Raw genomic sequence first — 26,081 nt, 5'->3', positions numbered from 1 at the left:
CAAGCCCAAGCTAGCTATTCCATCCACTACCCAATGAGATAGTCTCTGCTTCATAACTGGCAGCCCCTGTGAGCGGCTTCCGACACATACTGCTCTGACTGTCGGAACTGGCTCTAAAGGGTGTGGAAAAGCACGTAGCCTTTAACTTTACTGTCATTAGGCCCAAACTCGTGGCAGGATGCATCCACTGAAAGAGCCTGCAGATCCCCAACTCGCTTGACAGATGCCAGAGCCAGCAGAAGGGCAGTCTTTAGCGAGAGAGGCCGAAGGTCGGCTGTTATGAGCGGCTCAAACAGAGGGCCTTGAAGTGGACTAAGGACTGTCGACAGGTCCCAGGACGGAACCTTGTTGGGGCGAGGCCCGTTCAGCCTCCTGGCCATCTGAGAAACTTGACTATCAAGTCGTTGTTTTTTTCCCCAACTGACTGGCCAGCGATAGGAGCGTGGTACACTGCAATAAATGCCACATATACCTTGAGCAAGGACGGGGGTGTCTGCCGACCAGCAGCATGTAGAAATCAGAGTATTGAAGAGATCTCGCATGATAGAAGGTCTACATCCCGGGCTGAGTCTCCATTCCCCTGGAGATGGTCCATTCCGGGACAGCATATCTGCTCCCGTGTTCATGGAGGCTGGCACGTGTACTGCTCTCAATAAGCAAAGATTGTACTGAACCCACAGAAGGAGGCAGCCCGCCAGCTTGTTTAGCGGACGAGACCTGAGACCCCCTTGGTGATTTATATGGGCTACCACTGTCATGCTGTCCGATCAGACCAGGACATGGTGCCCTGAGTTCTGATTGGAACTCCTTGTACCACTTTCATCATCTCTAGGTGTGCCAGTTCGTCATCGGCTCCTTCTAGGATCCCAAGCCACGTCTGTCGCTGCATAGGACGCCCCAAACAGTCTTTGAGGCGTCCATCACGACTACTTTTCTTCTGGAAACAGAGCCCAGTTCTACCCCTAACTGATACAGATGAGCCGTCCCCAATTCTGAATGACTAGCCTCTGAATTTTCAGATTGCACTCCAGCGAAATCCAGGCCCGCATTTGTGCCGAGTCAAAGACTACCCCTGGAAATTAGATGTGTTGGCTGGGGGACAGTGAGCTTTTGCTTAGATTCATCCTGAACCCTAAACTTTCCAAGTGGCTGAGGAGCAAATATCTGTATAGTTCCTCCTTAGATCTGCATAGTTCCTCCTTCGATTGGGCTAAGTTCCTACTTCATCCTCCTTCCTCCTGCATAGTTCCTCCTTCGATTGGGCTAAGAGCAGCCAATCATCGAAGTAATTCAGGATGAGTACTCCCAACTGTCTCAGTAGGGAGAGGGCCGTATCCACGCATTTCGTAAAAGTGTGCGGAACTAGGGACAGTCCGAATGGTAGGACTTTATATTGGTAAGCCACCCCTTCGAACATGAATCTCAAGAACGGTCTGTGATGAGGGGCTATCTTGGAATGAAAGATCAGATCCACTGATAAATTCACTGATAAAAACCAATGCCCTGGGAAAATCTGTGAGTGGATTTGTTTTAAAGTTAGCATTCTGAACGGCCGTCTCATCAGAGTACAGTTCAAACATCTCAAAGCCTGACTTACTGAGGGCTTTGGGAACTTTTTCCAGAGTGCCCTTCACTAGCAGAGCTTGTACTTCGGCTCAGAGGACGTAAGCATCGACGTCCAAGACTGAAATGTGAATCACGCCCCTGAATTGGTCTGTGAGTGAACTGGAGCGAGTTTGAACTGAAGCGAGATAATCAAACCCCGTTTGATTATTGCTAAAACCCAAACCAACACGAGGGGAATGGATTCCCAATCCTGGCTCCAAGCGGTGATGGGCTTGAAGAGTCGCAGGTGGCAGCTCACCGCACTGTGGCAGGGGGGCTGACGCTTGTGTTAGGATAATGAAGAGGAGGAATGCTCTTTTTGATTGTTTTTGATTTGATTCGCTATAACAGCAGAAGGAAGTCTGGGCGCGCATACCACTGGTGGGGCAGACCCTGTACAAGCAACAGACACAGCGCCTCCAACACCCTGAACAGGGGGTTGGGCGGTGATCACATGGTCACATGGTCCGGCCTCGGCAGAACTTAGCCTCCTCCTCCTTGTGCCCAAAACATGAGGGCTGCTTGGGCTGCTCGGGATCTAACTTAGGGTGAGGTCCCTGGTGCTTGGTAAACGGCTAGCGCTTAGCTGGGCGGAAGTTTATTTATAACATGTCAATTAATTTGGGGCTCAGACTCACTCTCCAGTTTAAATCTAGATTAAAGCCATCTCTTTAGCCAAGCATTCACATAATGCATCTCATAACCTTATACTCCAGTTATATCAGATCAAATGCACATGATTATCTTTGCTTAAAGGTGCTCTAAGCGATTTCACGCGTTCTTTAGGCTGAAACATTTTTGGTCACTATCCGCTAGTTGCCTGTCCCCTGAACACACTGTAAAAAAACCGTGTTCTCTGTAGACAGCCCAGGCTCCACAAACGGCAACAAAAACAAACTGAGCCAACCTACACCACAAAACATAACAAACAGTGTTCCAGCCAATAACCGACCAGAATGATTTGGGAGTGGAGGAGAGAGAAGCATGAAGAGGGAAGTTAGCTAGAGGAGAGATGTCCTAGACAATGACAACGACTAACGTTAGAATTATATTTTCTTGAATTTTGACATGGCCGAAACACGACCAAAGAGACGACGTTCCGATGAACAAATAACAAAGAAGAGGGAAAAGGAGAAGGAAGGGAGTGGGAGGGGATGGGATGAGGAGGAGGGAGGGTCGAGCTAGCTTCCGTTTTGTTTGGCAATACTTCGACCGTCAACAAGAAGTGACGTCACCCAACATTGCTTAGAGCACCTTTAATGTAATGAACAGCAGCTACGCTAATTATTTTCCATTTGCTTTTCTGTTTTATCTTGGGATGCCCATCCTGAGGTAACTAAAGAGGTATGTCCAGTTTGAATCCAGCCTCTTATGAAGACTTCAGATGCCCCAACACCTGTGAAGAGAGAGCGCCAACTCCTGCGAGGAGTCAACATGCACCAATGCAAAAATGTTCTATCCTAATCATTTGTTAACAAACAAGTATTCATTGCTTCAACAAGCTCATTGTTTCTGCCTTAAATTAAAACATTGTTTAAATTAATACATTATTAGCCAAATGTGTGATTTGTATATATACATTTCTGAAATACATAACTTGGACACAGTCACCTCTGATAACAGATCACTTTAAATTGTAATGTAGAAATGCATTTTCTGTAAAGCTGCATATTTGAAACAATATGTATTGTGGAAAGCGCTATACAAATAAATGTGAATTTAATTTAATTTAATTCACTTCTCCTGAAATACATGAATGTAGACGGTGAAGTGTGAAAAGAATAGAGAAAATTGTATAGTTACCTAATACCTACACAATGTGTATCTGATATGAATAAAACCCGTCATTTATATAGTCTGTATGATGCATTGAATATTCGGTAACACTTTAGAATACTGTTCCTTCATTAATGAATAATTACACAGGAACAAACGAGTAACGTATTATTAACATTCTAGTAACTACTATTAACTAACAAAAACTCTGATTAACAAATTAGTAAGTAATAGCGCTCAGATGAATGTAGTAGTTCATTTTTAGCTAATCAATAACTACTATTTTTTTCATACCTCCCAGAGAACAACTATCTACAGGTTCATAATTAACATGAATAATGCATAATGTATAATTAAAGGGTAATGGTAACCCACTAGTAATGACTCAAGTATTACTACATCATTTTAAAGGAACTACTAATTATTTGGATTCTAAAGTGAAAAACATGATAACAACCTAATATTGACTGAAGTCATTGTAAGCTTTTGAGATTTTTGTAAGATTTTGAATAGCAATTCCTTCCAATGGATTTGGTAACACTTCAGTCATTACTAGTGTGTTCCCATGATCTTCACTTTAGAATACTGATCCAAATAATTAGTAGTTCCTTTAGAAAGATGTAACACTTGATTCATTACTATCCAAAACCTTACAAAAGCCTTAAAAGCTTACAATGACTTCAGTCAATATCAGGTTGTTATCATGTTTTTCACTTTAGAATACTGATCCAAATTATTAGTAATTCCTAGAAGGATGTAGTAACACTTGATTCATTACTAATGGGATACCATTACCTTATATTAAACATTGTGCATTATAAATATTTATTAACCTGTATATAGTAGTTCTTATAGTCTTCAGTGAGGTGTGAAAAATAGTAGTTATTGGTTAGCTAATAGTGAACTACCACATCCGACTGAGCGCTATTACTTACTTATTCGTTAATCAGAGTTTCTTGTTAGTTAATAGTGTTACTAATGCATTACTCATTTGTTCCTGTGTAGTTATGAAGGAACAGTATTCTAAAGTGTTACCGAATATTCTTATCACCCCGGTGTGATCGTACGCGTCAAAGGGTTGTAGTGATGTTTGAAACCATACTGGGCATCCCTGGACATTATCGAGTGCACTCATTCCATCCCACAATGCACCTCAAAATGTACCATCGTACCAAATTACCATTTACTGCATTTTGTTATTCTTCCATTTATTTACATATAGCAGCAAATGAATCAGAAGTTCACACACATTCACAGAAAATAGCTTACTTTACTAGAGTTGCAAAATAAGGTGGATATGCAACTGGCACCATCTTGCATCTTGGTAATCATTTATAGTGAAAAGTACTTCAGTTATATTATTGTGTACTGTATACTAATATTAATGTATTGTTTTTTTTGCTATTACAATTGTTTATACATTCTAATGGACTATTTTATTTCTTAGCAGACCCTTTAAAGTCACAATGAAATGGAAGAAGTCTTTTCTTCCATATTGTGACATATTCGAGTGTAATGTATTTTTTACCTGAAGGTCCATTGATTTTTGATTAAACATTATGAGGTAAAAAGAAAAAGAAAGAATCATTCACAAAAAGATCAATAACATATATTTGGAAAATAGATAGGGTGAATTTTTATTTCATGTACACTTTAAGATAGTAGTCTATGCTGCAGTTACTGACATCAATATTTCATGACCGAGTTTATTTTTTAAAAGTATTGCACTTATGTTGGCAGCTCCACGTCTGCTAAAAAATCTGAGGTGTCAATCACTGTAAGCTCTTTCTTGACCATAATGTCTGTATGGAGAGAATCTATGTGTTAAGTATTTGTAATTTGTTTTAAATGATTGCGCAAGCATTTTCACACAATCCTCAACATTCAGCTTGAGTCAGTGTGGATCTCTCTTGACATTAGCTAATATACATTTTGCGTGCCTGAGCTGTATCTAAGCTTCTTGAAATATTTGATAATACATGCTGTATAAGAGATTCGGTCCATGCAGTTTCACAGTTAGGATACACCAGCGACTTCTCCATTGTCTCAGCATGATACCAGATCTGCTTTCAGTTAGCAAGAAGAGGAACTATTCTGAGGATAGCTGGGAAAAGGGCACAAGCTGAACACAACAATGGCAGATCTTTTGTTGATTGGTCATGTGGGCTGAGGGAAGCGGATGTTGGATATATTGCCTAATGCTAAAGCAGAGTCAGTTGACAAGCCAGTCTTGAGTAGCTCATAATAACAGTTTATTGACAGAGTAGAAACTGGAAACAGTTCAACAGTCATTTTTGAAACATGTACACCTATGCAATTTAATGTTTTACTGGCAAGCTAGAACAAAAAAAATCACATGATTTTGTTCAGTCATTTTAGGGGCTTAATTGTCACTTAAAGGGATACTTCACCTCTGGAAAGATGAATGTGTATTTAAAATAGGTCATTTATGTAGAAGAAATGTGAAATTATTTTTGAATTTCTAGACTGAGAAAAGCCAGAAAATTTATTTTTGGCTTATGTGGATGAAAGACAACAACTCCCAGAATGCACTTGCTTCGCTGCCCTTGGAGGCCACACCTACCGGTTAGAGAGCGCAGTTGAAAACAAGGTGGCTAGGCTACTAGTGAGACTCCGTGCCGGTATTTTGAGATCGCCCAAAATGTCCGGGATTCGGCTTTTGCGTACAGTCGCCATTCATCATGTTTACTGTGGCGAGCAGGACAAGACTGAGGGGTGCGGGAGAACGGCGCGAGGCCGGTGGCGTCATTACTGAGAGGCGCCGATCTCGTATCTCTCACGGAGAAACGGGAATTTTCTTAGCAATGTTAAAACGCACATCGACCGATCACTTGTTTAGCATTCATGTAAACACTACATTCAGATTCACCAATCGGAATGAATTCAGTTAGATTGAAACAAAAGGTGTGCATGTAAACAATGAATGGCGACTGCAGAAACCAAAAGCCGAATCCCAGACATTTTGGACGATCTCGACGGCCGGACATGTCCGGGAAAAAGAGGATGGTAACTCCTATTACTCAGCTTTCTCCTACTACTCAGTTTTCTCCACAGAACAAGAGCCTGCTAGCTTAGCTTCCAAAGAAAGACGGCTGATACTGTGTACATTCTGTGAGTGAGATCCCTCCCTCTATGGGCGGGCTGAAAACATGCGGAACAGCTCCTCCTACTGGCTGTAGTCTTTAGCCTCTGGCCAAAAAAATCCTCCGATGACGCAAAATGACGATTTTTGCGTCATCGGAGGATTTTTTCCAGACAAAAAAATATATAAATCTCTCATCTCAGGGAGATATGAGTGTAGAAAGCATGGTAATTCGAAAATACTACAGGTTTTCTACTAATACAAAGCTTAATGCTAGATCCTGAAGTATCCATTTAAGCACATTATCAATTAAATTATCATTTAGAAAACAGATTTACCACTGTCCACTGTGATTTACAGAATATGTATTGGATTCACATTTATTTATACATATATATATAAATGTGAATCCAATACATATTCTGTATTTTGTTATCTGGTGTATCTTAAATGTGCTGAGATAATGGAGAAGTCGCTGGTATATCCTAACTGTGAAACTGGCATGGACAGCTAAGATGCTCTTATACAGCATGTATTATCAAATATTTCAAGAAGCTCAGATACAGCTCAGACACGCAAAATGTATATTTCATATACATATTTCATATATATATATATATATATATATATATATATATGTGTGTGTGTGTGTGTGTGTGTGTGTGTGTGTGTGTGTGTGTGTGTGTGTGTGTGTGTGTGTGTGTGTGTGTGTGTGTGTGTGTGTCCCCATGAGGATGTTTCTGAAAAATGTAAAAAAATTAATGTGATGGATTAGAATATAGCCTACATTAGAATACAGTTTGTATAGTATAAAAAATAAATTATGTCTATATGGAAAGTTCCCATAAAACATGCAAACCCAGTGTGTGTGTGTGTGTTAATATTAATGGTTTAACTTAGATTTGTATAAATATGCATAATTTGTATAAAAATGAATCTGTAAGCAAATGTAGCTGCTTTGCCTTTTGAGTATTTTGTTTTCCTAATTTTAAGAGTTCATACTTTGAATTCAGAATAAACATGTATTTACATTTTTTATTTAATTCATTATTATATTTACATTATTTAAAGATGACTCAATTTGATTATTTGTCATACAATTTAAATGCAATCTATAAGACGTCATATCTGGAATCGTAAAAGACTGAAATATTCTTCTGAGTTTATAGACCTGATGTATTTTCAAAGATACATTTTCAGATAAAAATAATGTTATTTTGTGGTCTGGGATTTTCCGGTTTATGGCTGATTTTGGTATATTACTGTTCACTTTAGTGTCCATCGCTTGGGAATGTTAGAGCCCAATGTTGGCATCTGCAATGACTGCGTATCACTGCAGAGGACAGCCTAAATGAGAGCTTTTTTAAACCCGCACAGACCTGACTGTAAGGACACACACCTCACCACAATCCCCAGTGGGGTGTTCAGCCCTCGACCTGCTGAAATAAACAGCTGAGGATCTCTGTTTAAGTTGATGAGGTCCAATCAATTTGATTAATGAGTTGCTGAAGGAGGAATAGGAATGAGAGAATCTGCAGTGCTGCACTGCAGGAGGGAACGGATACTGGTCAGACAGAGACCCCTGCTGTCCGTGTGACACTGATCAGTGTTTGGGGAGGCTGCTTTTTCTCAAAAGTGGTTCTGTAGGCCTGAAATACATTTTAAAGAATAGATCTGATCGACTGTAGGCTACTCACTTGGAAAGTAAAATGATGGTTTAATTTCATTATTTGTTTTATGTTTTTCAAATGCAGTCTTAGGAGTTGCAGCCAGGAGGTGAAGAAGTCAAGTTAATGAAAGCTGCAACTGTTTAACAAAAACTTCAATTGTTTACTGGGACCTGCGGTTTACAGTGAAATCACATCAACTGCGCAATTGGCGTCAGTAGTAAATTATTAATTTGAAATTTGCCTCTATCTAATTTCCAAGTAATTGTTTTATAGTGTTTATTATCAATCTGGCAGCCCACCAGGAAATACCCTGGGATCATGTCTCTTGCTCGTGTCCCCTGAGTCATCATGTCCTGGTCATGTGTCTGGATCATGTCCCTTGAACATGTACCTAGATCATTTAACATAAGTGCCAAACGGAGTAGGCTATAGCGACGCTATTTCGAAAAATTTGGTAAATAATTTATTTTAAAATCATCGCTATGCTTGTTTAATAGGAACACGCGATGACAGATTGGACAAATGGTTCGCTCATTTGAGTCGTTTTTTGTTTTGTTTTTCCAGAATGCGTCAAATAGGCTAAGCACAACGATCCAAATCGGTTCGATCTCAAGCACTGAATCGTTTGTAGGTAGGCTTACTTACTTTATAAGGCATAGTTATAGAACAAAAAGAGCGCTGGATAAAATGGAATATTTAGCTAAAATCCACTAAAAATCCTACTAGTGATTAAGAAATTCTTTCAGATCAACAGCTTGTGAAAAACTCCATACAGGTAAAGACACGAAAGTGCTTACTTGCATGGTAAACCGGTTTTTTTTTCGGGTTTTATTTTTTTTCACTATAGAAGCCGATAGTGCAAACACTGTACATATATGGTTATCAAAGTTCGGAACAAGATGTTATTTAAAAAAAAATAAATAATTGGTATGCTTTTCAAAACACGTGCTTTTGTGACACCTGACAGGCTAAAGTTTTATTCCTGTTGGGGTAATACGTCACAAAATAATAAACCATCTCCAGATACATCACCAATTTTTATAATAGATAATATCTGAGAAAACAAGGGAACAGCATATTTAAATTATTATTATTTTTAAATCTAATAATTAAATGGAGCTGATGGCCTTGTAGTTTTTAGCTTGTTAGCTTAAGCTGCATTTTTAAAGTATCTTCCCCAACACTGGTGCTAAAGTAAGTTTATCACTGATTCTGTGCTGTTTGGAGACGATAATAAAACAAAACAAAATAATAAAACTGAAATGTCATGTTTTAGATGTTTGTTTTGATTTAAATTGTGTATTCATGTAAAACAATGATATAAATAGCCTAAATATGCTGTGCATATGCATTCAGTGCAATACAAAATAAAAAAAGGCCTACTACCTAGAAGGGAATTGTTAGTGTTGCATTTTCAATTTTACACTGTTGGGCAAAACTGTCTTGATAGTCTTTTATTTAACTTTGTCAGTCTATTTAATCTATTTCACCTTCTGTATTTAGGATTGATAATTTTATACTATTGCTACCAACCTAGAAATGTTCAATAAATATTCCTGAATTGCACATTGTCTATTTAATTGCATAGCAATAGAAGATATTGTCTCCTGAAATAGTGCAAGTTATGATTGTCCTTTGCTGGGAAGGACATTTAGAGATTGGACTTCTTCAGACTTTAATTGGTTTAAGACCCTGTTATACTGATAAAAAATGCTGAGCAAAAATACCACATTCATTTGGCACATAGAATTCTGCATTTTTTCCCCAACTTATTTGATCAACTCAGCCGTAGTGGGACTGAGAGAATTATATATGAATATTCCTTTTCGAAGTGTTATGGAAATCCTTTTATTCCTGACTATAATGTTTTTTATTTAGCACCTGACATTGAGTAATTATTCAATTACTAACTCCAGAATTTGTTCTGATAAGTGAAGGTATTCATTTTTAAGCACAGAGATTAACCATTATTTTCTTAACTCAGGTGTAAACCAGAGATCGTAATTATAAATAGGGTCTTAATTAAAATATGCTAATTTGCAGGTTGTGCATGAAGTCCTGAATCGAGTATGGGGGTCTTTTAGAGGACAACCAGCAGTGAGACCTGAAAACACATTTGTTTCGGATTAATCTTCAAAGGATTTTCATCTTTATTTATGAGAATCTATCATAATTCATGTTAAATATAACAATTATAATTTACCTGTTTTTATTTTACATGGCATGGGAAAGTGTGAGTTACATATTTTGAGTAAAGGCAAAAACTACTTGTCATGTACACTTGCATAAACAGATTTCACCTATAAGGGGTGCAAATGTTCTCCAAAGATATTATATGGTTTTCTTTTTTAGTCTTCTAAATTCTAAAGAAAGCAGACAAACTACCCTCAAATACCCTATAATTTTAAATTTTTAAATAAAAGTTTTAATTGTAGTCTAATTTACATTACATGTACAGTACTAGCACAATAAATTACATAATTAATTTCATGCGGTTTCCTTTACAGGTGCAGATAGGAATATAGCCAGTTTACTTTTATCTCTTTATAGCTGTTGTTTTAATACTAAACAACTTTCACCTTGGTTTTCAGGGCTGGCTCCAATGTCCAAAGTACAATAAACAGAAACAGCAGTGATTTATTTTCGCTGGTGTTCTTTCTGAACACACTGTAGATGTAAATCATGAAGGAAGAGATGAACATGGAGAAACATGAGAGGAAGGGGGTGAGTTCTTTTTTACTAAATATTATATTTCTGCAACAAATTAAATTAAAGCACTTGTTTTACGTTACGATACTCCCATTTTGAATAGCTAACAGACAGACAACAATTAACTGAATTGTTTGTCTTCCAATATTCTGCAGCAGCTTCCATGACTTAAAATGAATGTTTAAACTAGAATTTTGGTAGCATTTACATTTTGAACTTCATGCAAATTTGCAGAGGGTGACGCTGATCCTGGCTGCAGCTTCTTTGATTGCCGGGTTTGGTTCATCTTTTCAGTATGGATACAATGTGGCAGTGATCAACTCACCTGCCCCGGTACTGACTTTATATTATATTATATTATATTATATTATATTATATTATATTATATTATATTATATTATATTATATTATAGTTATTGCATATTTAAACATTCACCTCTGCTGAACTTTACTCTGATATTCTGATAAAAGGCGATGCAGCTTTTCTACACCCAAATATATGAGAATCGTTATGGTCCAATGTCAGACAGTCTCCTGACCCTCCTGTGGTCCGTTACTGTGTCCATGTACCCACTGGGTGGGTTTTTCGGATCTCTCATGGTAGGCCCATTGGTGAACAAATTCGGAAGGTAATTGAGGTTGTGAAAAGAAATGAGTTGTTTTTTTCCAATAAATTGCATTGAATCCCAATCATCATTCGCCCTAACTGAGGTCATTTGCTTACAGAAAAGGCACACTCCTGTTCAACAACATCTTCTCTATTGTTCCTGCTATAATGATGGGTGTGAGTGAAGTGGCGGGGTCATTTGAGATCATCATTGTTGCACGCTTGATAGTGGGCATTTGTGCAGGTCAGTAGAATATTCCACCTGTCAGTATGGATCAGATACTGTATGTGTTAGCATGACAGTGTGTGACCGTGTTCTCCAGGCCTGTCCTCCAATGTGGTGCCTATGTATTTGGGAGAGATCGCTCCCAAGAATTACAGGGGGGCTATTGGGATCGTGCCACAGCTTTTCATCACCGTTGGCATCCTTGTCGCCCAAGTGTTCGGCCTTCGCAATATCCTAGGAAATAATGAAGGTAATGCATGGGATGTTTGCTGATTTTTTTTTCTTCGGACTATACAGTGCAAAAATTGCCACTATTGCTGTGCTGTTTCTGAGTGCAGTTGGAAAAACCGTGCCCCTGCTGCTCATGGTGATGTGTAATGTTCTCTCTTTAGGCTGGCCCATCATGTTGACTCTCACAGGGATTCCAGCTGCCATTCAGCTGCTGCTTCTGCCTTTCTTTCCCGAGAGTCCACGCTACATGCTCATACAGAAGGGGGATGAAAAAACTGCCAAGAAAGGTACAGAAGGAGTTATTTTGGTCTCCCATGTCAGAGCACACAAAGAAAATGTCCGTTTCACAGCGGGATGTGCACCAACGATGAACTCATCAAGATTGCAGAGGTTTTATGATGGAGTAGGGCTGGCTTTATCAAGTTTACAACATTTAGACACTCAACTTGTTTGTTCCTTGTTACACCTCAAGGTCTTGTGTACCCTGAAAAAAATATTTTTGTCCTTTTTTTATATATATACAGTACCAATCAAAAGTTTGGAAACGTTACTATTTTTAATGTTTTTGAAAGAAGTCTCTTATGCTCATCAAGCCTGCAGTTAAAAAAAACATAAAAACAACAACAAAAAAACTAAACAAAAAACAGTAATATTATGAAATATTATTACAATTTAAAATAATGGTTCTCTTTTTTAATATACTTTAAAATGTAATTTATTTTTGTGATGCAAAGCTGAATTTTCATTAGCAAGTACTCCAGTCTTTGGTGTCTTATGATCCTTCAGAAATCATTCTAATATGCTGATTTATGATCAATGTTGGAAACAGTTGTGCTGCTTAATAATTTTTTTATAACCTGAGATACTTTTTTCAGGATTATTTGATGAATAAAAAGTTAAAAAGAACTGTATTTATTTAGAATAGAAATCTTTTGTAACAATATACACTACCGTTCAAAAGTTTGGGAACAATAACTATTTTTTTTTAAAGAAATTAGTACTTTAATTCAACAAGGATGCATTAAATTGATAAAAGGTGATGGTAACGATTTATATTGTTAGAAATGTTTTTATTTTGAATAAATGCTGTTTTAATGAATAAATGCTGTTAACGTTTTACTCATCAATGAATTCTGAAAAAAGTATTCCAAAAAAATATATTAAACAGCACAACTGTTTCCATCATTGATAATAACTGAGTATCAAATCAGCATATTAGAATGATTTCTGAAGGATCATAAGACACCAAAGACTGGAGTACTTGCTGATGAAAATTCAGCTTTGCATCACAAAAATAAATTACATTTTAAAATATATTAAAAAAGAGAACCATTATTTTAAATTGTAATAATATTTCATAATATTACTGTGGTTTTTTTTTTGGTTTTTTTGATGAGCATAAGAGACTTCTTTCAAAAACATTAAAAATAGTAATGTTTCCAAACTTTTGACTGGTACTGTATATATATATAGTGTGAATACAAGCAAGCACTTTCTAATCATTTGTTTTTGGTATTATTTTTTAAATGTTATTTGATTGATGTAAATGGCTACATCAATGTCATCCCATACTATTCTGAGTTTTAGTGTTTTAGTAATGTTAGAATATGCTGTAGACACAGACTGTCTTGAGTGTGCCATTGAATCATTCACATTCATTCAATCGATTCTTTTTAAAAACACTAATTCATTCAGGAACAAAGCAAGTGGCTGTCTTTAGGAGAACGTCATTGAATCATTCAAATTCATTCAACCGATTCATTCAAAAACAATCAGTGTCATTCAGGAACAAAGCAAGAAGCTGTCTTTATGAGGTATTGATTTAATCATTCACATTCATTCATCAGATTCATTTAAAAACACTGAATCATCGAGGAAGGAAACAAGTGACTGGCTTTATGAGTGCATCATTATCATTAACATTAGTTCAACAGATTCGTTCAAAAACACTGATTCATTCAAGAACTAAACAATTGACTGGTTTAATGAGTGCGTCATTGAATCATTCACATTCATCCAACCGATTCATTCAAAAACACTGATTCTTTATGAACTAAGCAAGTGACTCTCTTTATGAATGCATTATTATCATTCACATTTATTTAACCTATACATTCAAAAACACTGATTCAATAAGGACGCAACACCAATAATGTAACTCAGAGATGCAATGGCTCATTCTGCTTCAGCTTAGTTTAGATTTTGGATTTTGTTGTCAGGGCAAAAATAGATGACATAACTGACAAAATTGTTACTCCATATTAACCTCTTGTTCACTGAACTGTAGTAAAAGCAATATCTCACTAGCGACCGTGCTGTTGGTCTGAATATCAACAAAGCAGTGTTGATATTCGATATTCACATATTGTGTTATAATACCCTCTGGGGTCCTTTTTTAAATAAGCGTTTAAATAATTGTTTTTTTTTAAATCATAGCTTCATCGGAATGGTCCGAAATTTGGTGACTTTGTTGGTACTTGGTATATGAACACCCAAAAAAATTGGGGACAGGATTTGAATAGTCTAAGTGGTTGTAAAAAAAATAGTCACACTCAGGACCTTCGGGTCCAAATGGACCCCCATAGGAAATGAATGGGAAATTTGCAAAAATGTGACAATACAGAGTTTTTTTGTGCGTACAATCTACAAATCAGCCACGATCCAGAAAAAAAGCACACAACAGTGAAGGGGTAAATCTATAAAACATCAAGAGTGCAAAACAGACACATCCACACACACACACACACACACACACACACACACACACACACACACACACACACAAACACACTTTTATACACATACACACTAATAAATTCAGATTACAAAAATCTGTTTTGAATTATTAAAAATCACAGCTTCATCGGAATGTTACGAAACTAGGTGACTTTTATGGTATTAGGTATGTGAACACAAAAAATACAGCTTTAAAAAAAAAATGGGTCATAATTATTGCATAAATATTAATAATAAATCATAAAATTATCTCAAAACACCAAAAAAGAAAAGAATTTTTTTTTATAAAAAACAAGTAAAAAAAAAAAAATTATGAGGTCCTGACTGTGACTGTTAAACGAAGGACCCCAGAGTAAACGAACACTATGTTGTGCTGTGTTTTAGACCTGCAGCGGCTGCGGGGCTGGGAGGATGTGGATGAGGAGCTGTGTGAGATGCATGTTGAGGATCAGTCAGAGCGAGCAGAAGGTCGACTCTCTCTGCTCAACCTCTTCACCTTCCGCTCACTGCGCTGGCAGCTGCTGTCTGTAATCTTCATGAACATGGGTCAACAACTGTCAGGAGTTAATGCCGTAAGCGCCGCTTTGAAACAGCACACAGATAATCATTTTTAAGCATATATTTCAAATATGTTTTGCTTACCTAAATCCTAACTTTAACCCCATCTTCAGATTTATTACTATGCTGACAGCATCTATAGCTCAGCAGGAGTGAAGGAAGATCACGTTCAGTATGTGACACTCGGAACAGGAGCTGTTAATGTCTTCATGACAATGGCAGCTGTAAGCCACTTTTGGTGCTCTTCATAATTTGATAACTCCTCTTGATACCCCTCATTTACATAAAAAAGAAACATGTGTAAAAAATGTGATTTTCTGTAGGTGTTCATAGTGGAGAAATCTGGCAGAAGGTTGTTGTTACTGATCGGCTTTGGCATCTGCTGTACAGCCTGTGTTGTCCTGACCATAGCGCTCTACTACCAGGTATAACAATGCTGTACTTACTCCAATACAAACTAGGTATGCATGATTTATCGGCCAATATTAGGCATTTTTAGAAACTAAATTGGATATATACATATATATATATATATATATATACATATATATATATATATATATATATATATATATATATATATATATATATATATATATGCCAGTATTGTATATTTAATTGCTCTGTTTGTGTTTGCCCTGCCCTGATTTTACATTTAGATTAAAGATTAAAGTTAATAATAAAATAATGCTCTAAATGTAATTTTGAGCAAATATCAAAATGAATTTTGATTTTTCATACTGTACATTGTAATGTTGGGATGTGTTTAAAATTTTTAAGATTTTTTTTTTTTATTATTTAGACAAAATGATAGTATATTTTGACACAATATTTTAATATTAAAATATTATTAAAATAAAAATATTATTGCCTAAATAATGTCAGAGTAATATTTTAAAGGGATAGTTCACTTTGAAATTAATTTTTGGTATGTTTTAGCTTACCTCAAGGGCATCCAAGATGTAGGTGTCTTTTTTTCCGCAGTAGTTTCAATTTTGATATTTTTAGGTCAAACCGTTCTTGTCTGTCAGTCATATAATGCAGGTCGATGGTCATTATCTCAAAACACAAGCACAGAGTCCAAATTAAACAATTCCCCATCGTAAGTACACATTGATGGCCTAAGACACGAAACGAGCGGTTTGTGTGAGAAAACGAACAGTATTTATATCGTTTTTACCTCTTATACACAGCCATGTCCAAGTGATCTGATCTGACGTGTACGCAGACTGGTGCATAGATATATACACACTAGATGTCGCCTTAAAGACATTCGTTCCAATGAACTGCCGTAGACAAGGCGACATCTAGTGTGTATATATCTATGCACCAGTCTGCCTACACGTCAGATCAGATCACTTGGACATGGCTGTGTATAAGAGGTAAAAACGATATAAATACTGTTCGTTTCGTGTCTTAGGCCATCAATGTGTACTTACGATGGGGAATTGTTTAATTTGGACGACGGGGAATTGTTTTAATTTGGACTCTGTTCATGCTCTTTGAGGTGGTGACCATCGACCTGCATTATATGACTGACAGACAAGAACGGTTTGACCTAAAAATATCAAAATTGAAACTACTGCGGAAAAAAAGACACCTACATCTTGGATGCCCTTGAGGTAAGCTAAAACATACCAAAAATTAATTTCAAAGTGAACTATCCCTTTAATACTGTTATGACATTATTTAGACATAATATTTTAATATTAAAATATAATTAAATTTAAAATATCATTGTCTAAATAATGTCAGTAATATTTTTTAATTATTTACATTATTTTGACATAATATTTTAATATTAAAATATAAATAAAATTAAAATGTTATTGTCTAAATAATGTCCAAGTAATATTTTAATAGTATTATGACATTACTTAGACATATTTTAATATTAATATATAAATACAATTAAAATGTTATTGTTTAAATAGTTCAATATTTTAATATTATTTAGACATAATACTTAAAACTTAAAACAGTATTGTCTAAATAATGTAATAGTAATATTTTAATGTAGGTCTTTTATTGGATATTGTCCATTGCATATTATCTGTATCGATCAGAATTGTAATTTCAGTCCACCCCTAATACAAGTGCAAACGGTTCAGATCAAATCAAATTCCCTTTAACTGAATTAGTGAGATTCCTTATGTGGCCTATTATGATTGTAATAAATTCTTGTTTATAGACAGATGGCTGTAAAAGCTCAGTCCCAACAGAGATTTTAATTTTAGAGCCACCATGAATGTGCTGGCCTGACAAATTTGCCTCTTGGGTCTATGTGAAATGCAAGGCTATAAATGTGGTTGAATAACTGCTGCACATTCCACCCACAGAAAACTATGGACTGGATACCCTATATCAGCATCGTTTGTGTCATTGTTTACGTCATCGGACATGCTATTGGCCCAAGTGAGTTCACGCCAATCCCGTCGGGGCATATTGCAGATGCACGAGGGGCTCGCTGCATCTCAATAAATTCACTCCCTTCCTTTCATTTTATTGTATTCCTTGGTGGGGAATGGCAATATATTTATGCTGCAGTTTCTTGGATTTTACATTAAAACCCTGGAGTGAATGTAAGAGAAGTGCTTTAAAGTGGCTGTAAAACAGATTGTAAACGCAGCAAAGTGCTTCAAGCAATCTCTTTTCTCGCTGCCTTTAGAAAGATGAAGTGTTTGACGATAGACCGTCTAGTTTTGACAGCTTTTGCTGCATCCCTTCGCAGGTCCTATTCCTACTGTAATCACCACAGAGATGTTCCGGCAGTCTTCTAGACCAGCAGCCTTTATGGTGGGCGGCTCGGTTCACTGGCTCTCAAACTTCACTGTCGGCCTGATCTTCCCTTTTCTAGAGGTCAGAGGTCAAATGCAACACTAACAAACATTCACAGTATCGCACCAATTGATTGCACCAAGTTGTTAACTTGTTAATCAAATCCTAAATTACCGTTATGAAACGTGTGGATCATTAAATAACAATAACAAAAAAATGTATTCCTTATTTGTGTCTACAGAAGGGCCTGGGTGCATTCAGCTTCATCATTTTTGCTTGCATCTGTCTCGCCACACTTATCTACATCTGGATAGTCATTCCAGAGACCAAAAACAAGACCTTTCTGGAGACCAGCCAGCTTTTTGCTAAGAGAAACAAGGTGGGAATTGTGTTGGAGGGTGAAGACTCTGAGATCAAAGAGACGGAAGAGGAAAGCAGCGGACAGGAAATTAAAAGCTCATTTTTCTGAATGGGTTGGGGGTCAATCACACAGGACACGCTCTTGCGTTCGTCTGCAATGCTTTGCAATCGTTTTGACACACTTTTACTTTTCAGTGTCTCATGCCTGGATTTTTTGGTGCTATTGAAACTCTAAAACATAATATTGTGCCTTTTCATTGCACTCTGTATTTGTGTTAATGACAAATAAGAATGATCAAGAAATAAATGTATCTTTTATTTAAAAATAAGGGTTAAAATGCACCAAATTCTTAGAAATGTATTCTTTGTATTCAAATAGTTTTCATATGGATTTTCATTTATACCAATTTCAATAAAAGTTTAAATGGAATAATGTGATGTAACCATGAAGTAGATGGTAAAAAGTCTTGCATGTTTTACAATCTGAACTAATCTTGCATGTCATAAAGGTCAAATGATCTGATCTTTTATACATAGAGGGTCTGCAGGGATCATCTATAATATAATTATATGTTTTATGTTTTGTTTTTTTATGTTTCTGCACGTTCATTGCATCATATGACTTTGATTTGGTGGACAATGTTTTTCAACAAAAGCTGCTTCACTGCTTTTTTTCCTTTTCTAAGGAATATAATAAAAATATATATATTATATTAAGTTTTTTTTCCAGATGTCAGGAATTTTAGTAACATGCTATTCATTGATATTCAGAGTTATTGTAAGTGCATTTTGTATAAATATGGAGATATTTTGAATAAATTTGAACATATTTTGAAATGGATTCAGACATATAGATTTCATTTGACCATTTATTGTGTATAAAACATTCTGTTTTTATAAAGCACAATATTAAGAATGCAAATGTTGTTCATTGAAATTCTTTAGATATGATTCACATTATTCAATTGGGTAAAAATACATTGAAATGCTTTTATCTAAAATACTGAATAGAATATAGTAAATAGAATAGAATATATCTTTCAGCTTTAAAGGGACAGTTCACCCACAAATGAAAATTCTGTCTCACCCTAAAGTTGTTTCAAACCTGTATGAATTTCTTTCTTCTGCTGAACACAAAATAATATATTTTGAAGAATGTCAGTAACAAAAGAGTTGATGGGCCCTATTGACATCCATAGTATTTTACCCCCATACTAATTGGGGCCAGTTAACTGTTTACCAATGATTACCCATATTCTTCAAAATATCTTCTTTTGTGTTCAGCAGAAGAAATTCATACAGGTTTGGAACAACTTTAGGGTGAGACAGAATTTTCATTTTTGGGTGAACTGTCCCTTTAAATTGCCGTTATTCCCCTGGGAGAGAGTATACAGTTCAAGTTGGCAGAGCTAATAGTGCTGATATTGACATTCGTTTAAAAAAGTTCTGAGCCTGTGGCGCTCTTTTTCTTTCTTTCTTTCTTTCTTTCTTTCTTTCTTTCTTTCTTTCTTTCTTTCTTTCTCTCACTCAGTGGCAAACCTGCTCAGCCTGCAGCTGAACTCCTCCATACAGACTGAGCTGAGTGATTCCCCAGCTCAGGACATTCCCTTTCACCTTGCCATTATCACACAACATTTGCTCACCAATGTCTGCCGCAGTCAGCACATAATCCCATACATTTACATCGGTCATGTAGCCAACAAAAGCATCGGTATCTGAGATCCCCAAAAAGCCATCCTGGTCCTTGCCCAGAATGAGGGTTCCTCCAGCTGCAACGGTGTACCCTCTCCGAATGTAGCGTTCTTCCCCGACCAGTCCGTTCACCCACAGTTCAGCCCCTCCGTTATGTGACGCCCAGGTAAAGCAGTAGTTTGTCCAGTCATGGGATTGACGTTCAAATGGTAAATTAACAAACTCATCCCCGATCCAGAGACCCACTTCAGAGCCCAAAGTTATCATGAGCTCATTGTCATGTAAAGTGGAGTAAGACAGCACAGTGAGGTCTTGTATGGGTGGTATACGGACGTTCATGCAGGCTGTGAAGGATTGGAGGTTCATGGGATGGGATAAGTTCACCATGGCGTAGCTCTCCAAATTCTTTGTTGGGAAGTACAGGACCAGTGGTGATAGAGGTTGCTGGCCTTGAGAAGAAAAGATAACGTAACTTCGCAAGTTGATCAATTTGAAATCTCACTTGGTTACATTTGTTGTCATGGTATAATTGAATATCTACTGGTTCTAAAACTACAGTTGCACCCATTGCGAAAAATACTCACCTGTACGTGTAGACGAAGGTCCTTGAAAAGGATACACCAAATATCAATGACAAAGCTCATTTTAACTCAGAAACAGATGATTAATGTATATTGAGAACCACACACATCACATTTAAAGGGACAGTTCCCCCAAAAATGAAAATTCTGTCATTATTTACTCACTCTTGTGTCATTGCAAAGCTGTAAGACTTTCGATCTTCCATGAAACATGTTTTTGCAGAGTATCTGAATATGTTTCATGCAATGAAAGTGGACGCTGATCAGGGGCTGTCAAGATCCAAAAAGGATGAAATATAAAAGCATCATAAAAGTAGTCCACGACTCATACTCTATATTCCAAGTATTCTGAAAAGTGTTATTTATTAAAACTATAAAAACTATTTAAAAATTGTTTATATGAAAAACTTAAACCTAAAAAAAATATATATATATATATATATTTAAATAATAATAAAAATGACAACAGCACTTAACAAAATTACTAAAACTTTAGTAATCTGAAAACGGAAAATATAAAAATAAAAGCTTATTCAAAATATGGATAAAAACACTATAATAGTATATAAATAATACTAAAATAATACAGCTTGTATAGCCATATGGTAGATTTGTGTGAGGAACAGTCACACAAATTTTAGTCATGATTCGCTGCTTGACAGCTTTGGTCACCATTCACTTTCATTGTATGTAAAAGAGCAGCTTGTACATTCTGCAACAAATCACTCCTTTTTGGTTTCACACTAGTCACACTAGTTTTGAAAGACATTTCATTTTTTGGTGGACTATCCCTTTAAGATCACCTGTAATCTTGACATTTCTCATGAAAAGTTATACCTGGAACCGTTTTTTTGTCCAGTGACACAATAAGGCTCTCAATCCTTTTAAGCTTAGCCTCAATCTCCTCTTGACGGCAAAATCCTGCAAGAAACCAAAGAGGAGAGAGAGAACATACTCAGGCACTGCAGACCTAACAAAAAGATTTTTTCTTAACTGCTGGAAAGGATGAAGCTCTGCCCTAACCTCCTTTGCCCAGGCGTGGGAGGAAAGAGGACTCCACAACTCTGTCATTCAGAGGCTGGGCCATGCGGTAGTCATTCCACAGGGTCTTATTTTCATGGTCCATTAATGTGCTCTCCAATTTCCTGATCTGAAGGTCATCGCATTAAAAGTTAAGGAAACAGCTAAAAAGATCGAAAACTATTTCATGTGAACTTTTTAAGGCACCTGATTGTGAGAGAGGGTGATAGGCGTTTCAAATACTGTCCACAGAATGCTCTCGTGGCACGGCGGTGTGGTGAGAGAGCCCTCATATCTGAAAAAGTGACTGAGGTTCTCTGGGAGCATGGAGCGTACATTCAAGTTAGTGATATTCATAGCCTGACCTGCAAAGAGCAAGAGAAAAAATATATAGAAAAGAAGTGCATAGACCACATAGAATAATTTTTTTTTCAGATGCTCATCCAAAATGTTTTGCATTACCTGCATACTTGATGTTTGCCAGGTTTGCAATAAAATCACTGTAGTACGTGTTCTCAAAATGCCCATCCTAAACACAAGGTTTCCATATATCAAATATACTGCTACATGCAAAACCCTATATTTGATTTTATTTATATATTTATATATATATATATATATAATACACAATTATATATATGTATAAACAAATATATTATATATATATATATATATATATATATATATATATATATATATATATATACATCCTTGTTGATCCTGGAACAACATTCCAATCAACCAATCAGGTTTAAGGGATAGGTTTAAAGTTAAAGTCAAGTTTAGGCTTGCAACAAGGCTTAGGGGCTTCTACACATTTTTTATTCACATATTATTTCTCTCTGATTTTAGGGATAAGTAGGTTTAGGGGTAGGAATAGCGTTTGGACTATGTTTTTGGACAGGAATGTTGTTCCAGGATCAACAAAACATGATCCAGGAACATGTCTTACTTGGCAAAATCATGGCGATCATATATATATATATATATATATATATATATATATATATAATGTTATCATTACTGTCAAAATATAGTGTAAAATTATAATATTATAGATTTTGTAAATATTTTATTCATATTTAAGTATCTTTACATATTTGTAATATATCAAAATATGTTATATTTATATAGATATAAATATACTTTAATATTAATATAATATATATTTATAATTTTTTTTTACAATTATTTGAAACTGAATGTAACCCTAACCCTAAATAGTACATAAAATAACATTATTTACTTATCAAACTAGTGCCATGTTGTTAATTGCTATTAAACTATGTATATGTGAAGTTGTATATGTGAAGTTCAGGTGTAAACATTCAGATAAAACATTATGTAATGGTTTCATGAACACACTACTGATCATTATTAAAAGCCCAGCTATTATCCAAGCGATTGCAGAGAAAGACATGCAACTGAACTACATATTGCAGAATACTAGAATGCCAGTAGTTGTGTTACTAAAACAATGACCTCCCCCATTTAATGGAAGTGGGAGCTTGTGACCTGCACACAATCTTGTGGGAACAGAATGTCAGGCAGTAGGCCACCACACAGCAGTCTGATCAATTAACCCATTTAGTTCAGAGAACGCAGATGTCTAGCTTTACTCAAGCTGTGTGCTTCAGGCAATGTAGGGTAATATGGTGCACAGCCCAGCTCTTAAAAGAGGATTCACACAGACAAAAATGTACATTTTAGTTTAGTTTTTTTTTTTCTGTAGTTATTTGCAGATAATTTGCTTTCCCTTATTTCCATTAGATGGCAGCATTGCACCAAAATAAATGAATATATAAATACATAAAAACATTATTCCACTTTCCAACAAGATGAAAAATCATATAGCTTACCTCATAAAAATCTTACCTCATAAAAAAAGGCTAAAACTGCAAGACCATCTGGTTTATCTATGGCCTCTTGGAAGCTACTGTACTTGTGAGAGTTGTAGTGGACCACGTGGAGCTGTGACACAAGAAGTCAAAGAGAAAAGTGTTAGAAACTGCAATGCAAATTAATTGAGTAAGTTAGGTTAATGAGAAGTTCAAATGTATGTTACACAAACAAGCCCTTCCGTATTGCTATACTAAAGTTTCTCAATATTCTTGAGCAACCCTTAAATACAGCCAGGAATACTACTTCTAATTCAGTTACAACAATGATAACTGCATATTTGTCTAAAATAGATCCCAACATATTAAAATGTCAGGCACATGTCCAGCAGCACTTGAAAGGATAAGTCCCCAGCCAAAGAGTCACTAAAGAAAACAATGCCTTAAAAATACACCACTGCTATATTTACAACTAGGACATCTCCGAATGTTATTTAATGTGTTCATGTGTCAGGCCTAAGTGAATGATGTACTTCTGCCATGTAGCGGATGCCGTCCATTGTGTGCTCTGATCCACTGGCCTCCAAGTCCCAGCCTCCCCAGTGCAGATGCATTTGGACAGCAGTGTAGTGGTCTGGAAACCCCTCGGTAATCATCATAGTCTGTGGCAGCTGAATCTCCACTGTCAAAAACAAACAGGATTGTAGGCTATATTCATGAAAAGCTAACCTAACCTGTGAAGATTAGACAGAGTAAGAGGGAAGCATGTATTATATACAGACATAAACTGCAAAGATGCTCTGTTATTACAAAATACAGTAGATAGGCCTAAGTATTTTTTGACACGAGATGGCGACAAAGCTTAAGGTGTAGGTAGATAACAGATCACCTAACAGTTGCAGGTGGTATAGATAGAGCCTACTGATTTAAAAGTAAAGTGCCCATTCAAAAGAGGTGTTTTTAATTCAAGAATTCATACCAGAATGTCCATTGTTCTTCATGAGAAAGCTGCCGTACATGTCCTCATACCCTGTCAGTCCGAGCTGTAACATTCGCGGATTGTAACGCACTTTGCGCCGCTGGATGTCAATGGGAGATTGTTTAATGCCGCCGCACACGTGAAACTTTTCTGCCCAGTGCTTCTGATCCAGTTCTCCTTCTGTATGAAAAAGTGAGTCATTTAAACATAATATGCTACGACAGGGGGGGGGCATTACTTGACAGATTGCATTTCAAAAATGACCGCTTTTAGCCTAGATACATATATCAGATTTTTAAAACGCAGAAATGTTTTATACTTCACCTGGTAAAAAAAAATAGTTAATACCCCAGAAAGAACATTCGTTGAGTTGTACGACAATATTTATCTTTTATGTGGGCATCAGTACTCGTAAGGTTGATGGTGTGAATATTTGTCACCAAAAAAAGAGAAAAAAGTAAGCGAGCACTTGCCTGAATATGTCCACTTTTCTCCATCTACTCCAGCCGAGGCGAAATTCACCAAACCGGCGTATAACAGGACTACAAACAGCTCCATACTGAAAGTGCACTCAGTCTCAGGCTGTTCCCTCGTTTCTGTAAAGAGGTGCTACTTCTGCCTGAGAGTGACATCGATTGCAACGGTTTACACCCAGAATGCCAAAGGCGTGTAGTAACATGGCCATTTACAGCAGCTTTGACGTATTGGCAAATAATGTTTGAGGCAGTTAATAGTTCTCAGGATCACCCAACAGGTCAGTCTGGTTTTGTTCAGTGGTTTCCCCTTTCCCCTTTTCATGTTTACTCTTAATCGTATTAATGGTAAAAAAAAAAATATATATAAAAAAAAATTAACATCTATTTAAAATCTATTTAAAATATGCTCACATGAGATGAATATATCAGTAGCCTAATAAAAGCTGATTTATTTTAGATAATAAAATAATAATAACAACAAGGGGAATTTATAGTAGTAGGCCTAAGCAGTTGCAGAAATAATTTCATGTAAATCAGTATTACACAAGTGTGACTATTTCATTTTATCAGATAAGCTTCTACTGTAGGTTTAGGCAATAATCAATGTCACAATCGCATTTCAGGTGGTTTTTTTATAATATCAACACTATGGCAAGCATGGGCAGAGCTGCTTTGTATTTAGAGAAAAGAAACCGATAACAGGGCAGCTGGTAGCAGACTCTCATCACTCGAACTTTTGTCAAGTTTCTTGCTAAATCGAACGTCTGGTAACTCTTTATTTTACAGTGTCATTGTTACACATGTTACATGAATTTACATAGTAATAACTATAAATGATGCATAATTACATGCAACTAACCCTAAACCAAACCCCAACCCTAAGTACATGTAGTTAATTATTATTACACAGTACTTAACTGCTTAATTACACTGTAACACAGACACCTTAAAATAAAGTGTAACCCTATGTCTTATCCTGAATGAAGAGCAAATATGTTTTACTCATGAATAAAGATGTTTAACAGACATAGACACCACACCGTTGATGACAGCTGTCAAGACATGTTTTTACAAGTTGTTCCAGGGAAGTGGAGAAACTGGAGACAAGATAGCCTAAGAGAGACTGCAATGACAAA

The 26,081-nt window shown here is 36.4% G+C and overlaps 2 protein-coding genes across 7 annotated transcripts; one reads left to right on the top strand and one right to left on the bottom strand.

Moving 5' to 3' along the window:
• Positions 1-8,541: 8,541 nt before the first annotated feature.
• slc2a5 (solute carrier family 2 member 5) lies at positions 8,542-19,200 on the top strand. Of its 5 annotated transcripts, none has more exons than XM_082144768.1 (13): positions 8,542-8,608; positions 10,746-10,878; positions 11,098-11,196; positions 11,335-11,492; positions 11,590-11,714; positions 11,794-11,946; positions 12,089-12,214; positions 15,048-15,235; positions 15,335-15,445; positions 15,545-15,646; positions 17,561-17,636; positions 17,953-18,080; positions 18,241-19,200. In XM_082144768.1, exons 2-13 carry the CDS (start codon positions 10,837-10,839, stop codon positions 18,466-18,468), a joined length of 1,536 nt encoding a protein of 511 aa, XP_082000894.1. In that variant the 5' UTR covers positions 8,542-8,608; positions 10,746-10,836; the 3' UTR covers positions 18,469-19,200. The 5 variants fall into 5 exon arrangements, with proteins under 5 accessions (XP_082000894.1, XP_082000895.1, XP_082000893.1 ...); XM_082144769.1 differs by lacking the exon at positions 8,542-8,608 and adding an exon at positions 8,672-8,785 and having other exon boundaries at positions 10,828-10,878; XM_082144767.1 differs by lacking the exon at positions 8,542-8,608 and adding an exon at positions 8,672-8,785.
• A 619-nt stretch (positions 19,201-19,819) lies between these two features.
• Positions 19,820-25,125, bottom strand: ca6 (carbonic anhydrase VI). 2 transcript variants are annotated; one of them, XM_082144763.1, is made up of 10 exons: positions 24,943-25,125; positions 24,470-24,649; positions 24,024-24,172; positions 23,528-23,623; positions 22,115-22,181; positions 21,860-22,017; positions 21,656-21,782; positions 21,470-21,553; positions 20,636-20,656; positions 19,820-20,500 (listed from the first exon to the last, which is right to left on the bottom strand). In XM_082144763.1, the coding sequence occupies exons 1-10, from the start codon at positions 25,025-25,027 to the stop codon at positions 19,887-19,889; spliced, it is 1,581 nt and encodes a 526-aa protein (XP_082000889.1). In that variant the 5' UTR covers positions 25,028-25,125; the 3' UTR covers positions 19,820-19,886. The 2 variants fall into 2 exon arrangements, with proteins under 2 accessions (XP_082000889.1, XP_082000890.1); XM_082144764.1 differs by lacking the exon at positions 20,636-20,656 and having other exon boundaries at positions 24,943-25,124.
• Positions 25,126-26,081: the final 956 nt, after the last annotated feature.

Source organism: Leuciscus leuciscus (genome assembly GCF_965113295.1).
Source record: "Leuciscus leuciscus genome assembly, chromosome: 18".
NCBI lineage: Eukaryota > Metazoa > Chordata > Actinopteri > Cypriniformes > Leuciscidae > Leuciscus > Leuciscus leuciscus.
The sequence above is the reverse complement of the archived record's forward strand: the minus strand, read 5'-3'. Positions and strand labels throughout refer to the sequence as shown.

Excerpts from the sequence above, each read along its gene's own strand:
- ca6 (XM_082144763.1), bottom strand. The coding sequence starts at position 25,027 with ATGGAGCTGTTTGTAGTCCTGTTATACGCCGGTTTGGTGAATTTCGCC. Across the intron at positions 24,173-24,469 it reads GAAGAACAATGGACATTCTG|TGGAGATTCAGCTGCCACAG; the intron begins GTATGAATTCTT and ends TGTTTTTGACAG. Across the intron at positions 20,501-20,635 it reads ACCTTCGTCTACACGTACAG|GCCAGCAACCTCTATCACCA; the intron begins GTGAGTATTTTT and ends TTTCTTCTCAAG.
- slc2a5 (XM_082144768.1), top strand. The coding sequence starts at position 10,837 with ATGAAGGAAGAGATGAACATGGAGAAACATGAGAGGAAGGGG. Across the intron at positions 11,715-11,793 it reads GATAGTGGGCATTTGTGCAG|GCCTGTCCTCCAATGTGGTG; the intron begins GTCAGTAGAATA and ends CGTGTTCTCCAG. Across the intron at positions 15,236-15,334 it reads AACTGTCAGGAGTTAATGCC|ATTTATTACTATGCTGACAG; the intron begins GTAAGCGCCGCT and ends CCCCATCTTCAG.